The sequence below is a fragment of the Echinops telfairi genome, unplaced genomic scaffold, assembly GCF_000313985.2.
Source record: "Echinops telfairi isolate 266 unplaced genomic scaffold, ASM31398v2 ScPeMD7_7425;HRSCAF=8463, whole genome shotgun sequence".
NCBI lineage: Eukaryota > Metazoa > Chordata > Mammalia > Afrosoricida > Tenrecidae > Echinops > Echinops telfairi.
The window spans coordinates 2,131,888-2,141,498 of NW_022111325.1; the positions used below are offsets into that span (position 1 = coordinate 2,131,888).

The window sequence follows — 9,611 nt, forward strand, 5'->3', positions numbered from 1 at the left end:
GGAGGTCACACACAGTTCCATGTAATCGGTTCCCTCTTTCCTACCCAAAAATGCAAGTATTTTAATGAACTAAGCGGTAGGTATAAAGCACAAAAATGTTTCCCCCCAAACTAATAGCCTTCCATTATTTATTGTTAAACTTGATGAGGAAGCATAAAAAAAGAAACCAGATTATCTGCCAATACAAGTTCAATTGATCAGATGGTGGCAAAAGTCTTAATGCAACTCAACATGATGTGAGCCTAGAGAAATGTGGTGTGCGTGCCATCCCTCAGGGGGCTCCTTACAGCCCCAGCTTGGTTCTTCTCCAATGTCTTCTCTAGGAGTTGAACCTGATCTTATTACTGGTTTTCATTCTAATCCATTGAGGAATGGGCCGATTCTGCTCCTGTTTCTTGGCCAGGAATCTCTTGATCCTGAAAGTCTTATGAGACGACATGGTGAAGTCGGAGCAACACACACTCAGGATGGCGGAGAAACTCATAAACCACAAAATTTGTATGATAGTGCCCGTATCAAGTTGTGTCCCCCGAAAATATGTCAAATTTGTTGGGCTATAAATAGCAGTGGTTTGGCAGTTAAATAATGATGTTACCTACCACCCTTCATGATGTGATCTACTAATAAGTCTTAAGGAGACTGGGATGGGATACAACACCCTTACTCAGGTCACAGCTGTGATCTAAGAGGAGTTTCTCAAAGGTACATCCTGTACCATCTTTTATATTACAAAAAATAAAAGGTGATAGCTGTAGCTGAGAAAGAGGGATCTGAGCCAGTAAGAAAAAAGAGATGGGAGCACTGCTTGTCCTTTAGACCCAGGATATTCCTGCTCTAAGAGCCTCCTACGCCCAGGGGGAAAGAATGATGTCAAGACAGATAAAGATCTCCAAGGGATGCTAGGCCCACAGATGTTGAAAGGAGCTGTCAGAAAGAGAAAGCCTGCTTATAGAGAAGGATTTCTAGCCTTAGTTGTGAGAGAATAAATCTGTGTTTGTTCAAACACTCAACTCGTGCTATTTCTGTTACTGCAGCACTAGGTAACTAGGACACTACCTCAATGAAAGATCTTTTCGACACACAAGAAAATTATTGTGACATTCCTGTTAATCACTTTAATCATATTAATTCAGGTGTATCTCTTAAATCTAGCCTTTCAACCTCATTCCTCTTTGAATCTTTTTTTCCCTAATTAAGTTCAGATCCTCATTACCTTAATCAATATTGTAAGAATGTCTGTCATTCCATTAATTTCCTACCTTTTTGCTAGAGTTAAACTTTTTAAAAAACATACCTGCACCTTTTACTACCTTTTCCCAAAATCTTATTTTTGATTCCCTGTGCAATATGCATTTTCTATACTTCTACTACATTTCAGAAATTATTAAGTTTTGCATTTTATATATATATGATAAATACGTGCATGTCCCTTTCTACATGCTGTTCTCTCTGCCTGAAGTTTCTTTCTCTACATGCAAAACCTCTACCCAACATCCTAAACCGAACTCAACTGAACTCTACATAATAGCTTTCTTTTCTGTCCTGGAAAAGAATGGACTTCAAAAAGCATTCAAACTGATGAATGAATGCAGATTATAAGTTAACTTATACAGATAACATTTCTATGATTTCTAATGAATAAAATGGGACTCTACTGATGAAAAGCAAACAGAAGACAAAGATGAGGGAAGATAATCATTTCCACAGAATATATAGTACAAAACCAAGAATAAAGTATAGCGGACATTTAAATATTTGTGATGAGATCCATATTTGTGTATCACAATTATCTTGTGTCTTTTGATAATCCAAGTATTTTTTCCTGACATGGACGAACATCAGCTAACCAGTGCTGCTACTTACTCTGTAGTTTTATAAACATCTGAATACAGCCCTGCTTTCTGATATTTCTTCTTTGGGGGTCGAGGGGTCTTCTTTTCTCTCGGGATGAGAGTGAGCACAGGCTGCAATGTATTTTCAGGTTCAGGAGGTTTATCTGGAGTTTCCGGAGGACAAGGAGTGTTAACTGCTGCTTCAGTAAAGCTATAGAAAGAGAAGTTGAAATAAATTTTATTATGAAAAAGTTATTCCCTTGTAGACAATTTTCTATTTAAAAGTATTACAGCTTAAAAAAAAGGGGGGAAATGATAATTTCCACATCTGACCATGTTGGAATTCTAGTACACAACTGTCACTTCCATGCAGGTCACTCCAAATACTAGAAAACTGGACTTAATTTATAAAACAATTTTCAGACACTGAATACCAGTTAAAGGCAAGACTATGATCGCTGAGAAAAATGAAAAAATGAAGTACTCAAATTACACTAGATTTCTGTGCACAGATACATTCTAGACTGTACTACAAAGTACAGGCAGGAGACCTAGCAGAAAGCACCAGAGCAGTGAGTTAAAAACCAAAGCCAAACCAAACTCACTGCTATCATGTCAATTCTGACTCACAAAAGCCACTTGTGGGTTTCCAAAACGATTTACAGCAATAGAAAGGCCAGTCTTTCTCCCTTGGAACTACTGGTGGTTTTGAACTGCCGACCATCCAGATTACATTACAATGAACAACCACAATATCACCAAGTGAATTGAAAGGAGAGAGAAGAGATACATTTGAAATCTGTAGGGGAAGAATACACTGGAGAAAGAAACAAAGATCACTAATTCCAGAAACCTATGCATGAGTTTTGATGCAGTCAAAACTGACTGCTTTAGATGCAGCCAGTGACAAAATCTATTTTGTCTCTAGACAAAATCTATTTTATGCTAATGTGCTCACTCTGGTAGACCACCATATGGCTTCTATCAGCTGATCTGAGAGGGGGGAGAGTGTAAGGCTCCATCAATCATGAAACATAATGCACACAGATTAAGATTGTAGGCATGTAATCCCTGAAGGCTTCTTGGTTAGTGAAACAGAGCAATGCATGTTAGAAGACAGTGCATCCCTTTTGGGGACATGAAAGCTCCACATTGGGAACCCAAAGTATCTCTTCATTTCTATTCGTTTTACTATAATAAAACTATAATCCTTAAGTACTTTCTGTTCTGTGACTTGGCCAAAGGAGTAGCATATGACAGTAGGTTAGAAGTGAGGGGATGGGGGTCTTGAATTTCTAGCTGTTACCCCGAGGGGCAGAGATAAACAGTAAGATAAATCCTACTTTTAGTTAACAGATGAGAAACGAGGGGAGCTCTTGGGAGCCCAGAGCTGGCTGTTATCATTCTGCAGGGAGAACGGGACATTTTCTAAGCCAGAGGTCAGGAGGGAGGGTGTTGCTCATGATTCCTAAACTGGGGGCTGACATCGGAGGTCTTAGTAATCTGAAGTACTGTGTCCTTTAAGTTGTGATCTCTGACCTGGTTCCAGGTGGTCAGGGTTGAAGGAAAAAGTGCTTCATGAGCAGCTGAGGACAGAACAGAAATGGAAGACATATGAAAAGTAGGGATTCTGACTTATATTGATGACTATACCCTTTGTGAGTTTATCACTAAACACTGCAGTATGAATGATAAGGGTGAAATGCCATGAAGCTAATCAAAGAACCACCAGATAAGTGTAAGCTGAACTATTCTCAGATATGTGGATAATCAAGTTCTAACTAAGCATTGCAGAAAAACACCACCGAATACCGAGGCAATCCAAAGTTACCATAGAAGGGTAACTTTACCAGTAGTAGGGCTATACTATCTTTGGAATAAAGGACAGCCCAAATTTTAAAAAGCTTAATAAACAATCCTCGAGAAAGAACTAAAGTAACCTAACCAACTACCACAATATACTTAACATTTGTTAAAGACAACAAAATCTAGACATTCAATAATGTAATATTCACAATGTCCATCATGCAACAAAAAAATTTCTACATATATAGGAAAGTATGACTATGGGTGGGAGGGGCTATCCCCCAAGAGAAACAGCTCCACAAATCACATAGATTGAAAAGGATTTTAAAAATATGATTGTAAGTATGATCAGGGGCATAAACATGATGAAAATAAGGAGAGAAATGAAAGCTATTAAAAACAAAAGACTCGAAACTTTGAATACGAAAATATGAAATGAAAAATTCAATGGAGGTTGCAATGAATGAGATGAAGCAAAATGAGTATAAACTGCGAATGTAAAAATGATGGTCTGCATTGGGCCTCCACTCAAGTACTCCCTCAACACAAGAATACTTTCTTCTAGTAAATTGGCATTCTATGATGCTCACCTTCCCGACACAACCGCTGAAGACAAAGCAGGTGAATAAGCAAATGTGGTGAAGAAAGCTGATGGTGCCCGGCTATCAAAAGATATAGCGTCTGGGGCCTTAAAAGCTTGAAGGTAAACAAGCGGCCATCTAGCTCAGAAGCAACAAAGCCCACATGGAACAACATATCAACCTGTGTGATCACGGGGTGTCGAACGGACCACTGAAGACAAATGGGTGCATAAGCAAGTGTGGCGAAGAAAGCTGATGGTGCCAGGCTATCAAAAAGTATAGCGTCTGGGGTCTTAAAGGCTTGAAGGTAATCAAGCGGCCATCAAGCTCAGAAGCAACAAAGCCCACATGGAAGAAGCACACCAGCCTATGCAACCACGAGGTGTCGAAGGGATCAGATGTAAGGCATCATCAGAACAAAAAATCTTACCATAGTGAATGATGGGGGGAGTGCGGAGTGGAGATCCAAAGCCCATTAGTAGGCCACTGGAGATCCCCTTGCAGAGGGGTCTTGGGGAGGAGATGAGCCAGTCAGGGTGCGATGTAACAATGATGAGAAATACAACTTTCCTCTAGTTTCTAAATGTTTCCTCCCCGCTCCCACTACCATGACTCGAATTCGACCTTGCAAGTCTGGCTAGACCAGAGGAGGTACACTGGTACAAATAGGAACTGAAAATACAGGGAATCCAGGACGGATGAGCCCTGTAGGACCAGGGGTGTGAGTGGCAAAACAGGGAGGGTAAAGGGAGAATGGATAGGAAAGAGGGAACCGATTACACGGAACTGTGTGTGACCTCCTCCCTGGGGGACAGACAACCGAAAAGTGGATGAAGGGAGACGTCGGACAGGGCAAGATATGACAAAATATCCATTTATAAACTATCAAGGGCTCATGCGGGAGGGGGTAGCGGGGAGGGAAGGGAAAAATGAGGACCTAATGTCGGGGGTTTAAATAGAGAGAAAATGTTTTGAGAAACGATGTACAAATGCGCTTTACACAATTGATGTGTGTATGGATTGGGATAACAGTTGTATGAGCCCCTAATAAAATGTTAAAAAAAATACTAAAAAAATAAATAAAATAAAATAAAAATTTTACAACAAAGACAAAAAAACCCCAAAAAACCCAAAAAAAAATAAAAATGATGGTCTGCTCTGCAAACCTGTACTCAATTCACAATAAAAGTTTAAATGAAAAAAAAATGACAAGTGCTTAACAGCCAATCAGACATTGTAGAAGAACATATCACTGCGCTTAAACAGACAACAATTTACGCACAGAGGAGATTAGTTAGCTTTAAGATCTATAGGACAACGCAAGACAACCAGAGCTAGGGGCACAGTGCTTTCCAGTTGGGTTGCTAACCGTACAGTAAGTAGTGAGCAGTTTGAGACCACCAGCATGTCTGTGTAAGAAAGATAAGACTTTGTCGTACTGCAGTGTTGCAATCTCGGAAACACACAGGGGTAGTTTTCTACTTTGTCCTATAAGGACACTATGAGTTGGAATTGACTTGGCAGCAAGTGAGTTTTTTTGTTTGTTTGTTTTTAAGATAGGAGAAAAAAGGCGAGAAATTAGATTAATTAGCAAATATTTAACAAATTTGATAAGATACATAAACTTAAACTTCTAAAAAGCTAAACAAACCACTCAAAAACCAAAACTCACTGTCACGGAGTCCATGCCAACTCATAAGGAACCTATAGGACAAGGTAGAACTGCTGTGGATTTCTGAGACTAACTCTTTACAGGTGTAGAAAGCCTATCTTTCTCTCTTGGAGCTGCTAACTTGTGGTTCACAACCTGATGAATAACCAGGGCTCCTTAAGCAAACCATAGACACAATAAAACCAAACAAGCTAAAGCACATCATAACAAATTTACTGAAAGCTAATAATGAAGAAAACATCGTAAAAAGGACCAAAGAAAAATATGTACACTAAGTAAGTGTACTAATTAAATAATAATGAATGACTAGAAAACTCAGGTCCAAAGCAATACAAGCCAGGATATAATGTAAAAGCATCTGAAAATGCCCACAAACAAAATGAACACCCCCAAACTCAAAAACAGAATTTTAAATTGAGCAAAAATATCGTTCAAATATATAGTCAATTTTTGTTCAAGAGAAAAACTGAACAGGGGTAGTTTTCCTTATTCTTTCTGCTAAATAGAGCTGAAAATTTGGAAGACCATAAACAAAACAAACATACACCGGGTAGAAACCTTGGGAATAAAGCAAAACCAGTGTTGCCTTCCTTGGGTTTACCTTTGTCTTATTCACCCTCTATTAATAGCCTGAAAGCAAGCCCGGTGGTACAGTAGTTAAAGCAATGATCAAAAAATTGTTGATTCAAAGTACTAGCATTCCATGGGAGAAAGATGTGGAATTATGCTTGTGTAAGGATTTACAGACTTGGAAACTCTACAGTCAGTTCTACTCTGTCCTGTAGTCCTTCACTATGAGTCAGAATCAATTTGACAGCATTGGGTGTAGTTTTGGGTTAGAGAAGCCTGAAACCCTGAAGTACCAGTGGAAACACCCCCTTCTAAATATCTGACCTACTCCTTGAAAACCAAAACTTTCATCCCAACCAGTCGAAATGAAGCGCCCACCCAACTCCTGATAGACAACATTCAGAAGAGTTCAAATGAGACCCTAAAAAGTCACCACCACCCTGCAGTAGTAAATCCTTCCCAAACATAGATAATAAGGACAAGGTTCCTGATACGTATTCTAGCAAGAGTTGTCGGTGGAGTTCTAATAACAAAACCTTGATTCCCCTTGACTCAGTATACTCCTTTTTTCCTTGTGCTTCTTGAGATATCAAAGGAAGCTGAGTGGGAATCCTGGATCTTCACCTACAACCAACATTAGAGAGGCAGGGCCCCTCCTCATTCACCAGCATGGTCTCTAAGGAAGGTTGATAAAAAGAAGACATAAATAAGATCCGTAGCCTTATAATGCCCCAAAATGTAAAAAAAAGTTCTAAAAAGTCATGCATCATACAAATAATCAAACTAATCCTAACTTAAATGAGAAAAAACAATCAATAGACACCAGCATTGAATGACATATTTGGAATTATCTATTCCAGATAATCTGTTCCACAGGTGGACTAAAACACCTATCACAAAAATGCTTCAATGAGGACTCACAGACAGACTTGCCATGATGAATAGAAAGTCACAGCAAGAAAATGAAAGATATAAAGAACAGAATCTGAGCAATATGTAGGTCTATAATAAAATAACCTCATATTTGTGTCATAAAAATCCTGGAAAGAATGAAAAAGGTGGTGAGGCTGAAAAAGCATTTATAGAAATGTCCAAATGTAGCAAAACACATAAACCCAGACAGTTAGGAAGCTGATAAAATCCAAAGATGATAACTCACAGAAACTGAGATACAACAAAAGAGCAGAGTACCAAGGATCAAAAACAGAGAAGAAAACAATAAATAATGACTTGTTAATGATAAGGGAAAAACAATTTCTCAACTAATATGGAGGCCAGAGAAAATAGAAGAGCATTTTTAAGTACTGAACGAGAAGAACTGTCAACCCAAATTTGTTTACTCATTAAAGTGTCTTCCAGGAATAAAGAGGAAATGCAGGCCTTCTGAGATGAAGACATTTATTAGCAACTGACAGATATTAAAAAAGAGGGAAAATGTGTGAATGTATTAATAGCACTGGATGGCGTAATAGACTTTAATGTAATAGAAAAGTTACAGTAATTGTATTACAAATGCAAGATAGAGAAATTTCAATCAACTGAAGGCGCGTGCGCACACACACACACGACAGAGGACTTGTAAACAAGTTATGCACGGAAAAGCTTCAAAAACTGCATGGAAAAATTAAATCTAAATAGAAATTTCCCACAGAATTTTCTGAAACCCTTTAGAGCAGTTATTCGCAACCTTCCTAATGCTGAGACCCTTTAATATACTTCCTCATGTTGTGGTGACCCCAACCATAACCTTATTTTTGTTGCTACTTCATCACTGTAATCTTGTTACTGTTATGATTCGGGTGACCCCTGTGAAAGGGTTGTTTAGCCCCCAAATGGGTCACGACCCACAGGTAGAGAACCACAGCTGTAGAGTAAGATTTGTTTTTTGCCGCTTAAATAATAATGTATTCTTAGATTTTAATACATGCAGATTTAAATATGTAACAGAAATAAGATAAAGTTCAGGAGATAAAAAAAGGAGATACACTGCTATAAGGGTCAGACATTATCTATTACAAGCAAAATGGTAATTAGAAGGTTGATTGTGATAAGTTAAAGATACACGTTGCAATTTCTAGAGTAGATACTAAAACTAAGATATAAAGCAGTGAAGAATAAAGGTAAAATGAATCCTTAAAAGTATTCAATACAAAACAGAAAAAGAAAACAATCTCACCCCCCCCACACACAAAAAAAGAGTACAAATAACAAATAGGCCAAAGGAAAAGCAAAGAACAAAATGGATTTAGACTCCGATGAAATAGATAATTTCATAGAGTATAAATGGCAGAAACATCAATTAAAAGACAAAAATCATCAGAATAAAAAGAAATCAAACTCTTATGTTGTCTAAGACAGAATAATTGATGGTGGGAATACACAGTGATTTATTTGTGGTAGACAATAAAATGACAGTTCCTTCTCAGAAACTTAAATACAGAAATACCACACAACCCAACAATTCTATTCCAACTCATTTCCATAGAGTCTATTTCAATTCCTAATGACTCTTTAGGACAGAGTAGAATACTGCCCATGTGGATTTCCGAGGTTGTAATCTACACGGCAGGTAGCCTTATTTTTTTTGTGAAGAGCAGTTAGTGGTTTCAAACTGCTGACCTTACAGTTCGATGTCCAAGGAATAGCACTACATCATCAGGCATTCTAAATTCTGCATACAGACTGCCCAAATCTCTGGCTGATTCCAAGGTTAAGCAAAGAATAAAAGAAGTGAGATTTGAGTTGCCATGCCCAAAGAAAAAGTTTGTAACTTGAGTCCAGTAAAATAAATTTCATTCTACAAAAGGAACAAAACAACAATTCTTTAGAATAGCAGAATCCACAGTTTCTATACCATTACTATGTGCTGGATACAGCCTAAAATTACTTTACCAAAGCAAGAACATAATTCTACCTCAAAACAAAAACAAATAAACCAAACACAATCTATGAAGGCCAACTCCACAATGAACTAAATGTTAATTTAAAAAAAAAATTTTTAAACCATCTGATAAAATTGACTAAAAAAAAAAAACCCACAAAAAAATATGCTCAGTTATTTATAGCGCTCTAGATAAAGACATGTACATATACAAATATATGAGGATGGGGAAATAGATCTATGAGCCTACATTTATAGGTTTAGTATTA

General features: G+C 37.8%; 1 protein-coding gene and 1 pseudogene across 3 annotated transcripts in view; both read right to left on the reverse strand.

Annotated features, from left to right (window-relative positions):
* The window catches only part of ASH1L (ASH1 like histone lysine methyltransferase), a 214,268-nt gene that overhangs the window by 92,024 nt on the left and 112,633 nt on the right, over nt 1–9,611 (reverse strand). For all 3 annotated transcript variants that reach the window (XM_004714678.3, XM_045298503.1, XM_045298502.1), the window contains one exon: nt 1,864–2,043. In XM_004714678.3, the coding sequence (XP_004714735.1) occupies nt 1,864–2,043 (180 nt within the window). The remainder of the gene's footprint in view (nt 1–1,863; nt 2,044–9,611) is intronic.
* LOC105979721 lies at nt 284–625 on the reverse strand (annotated as a pseudogene).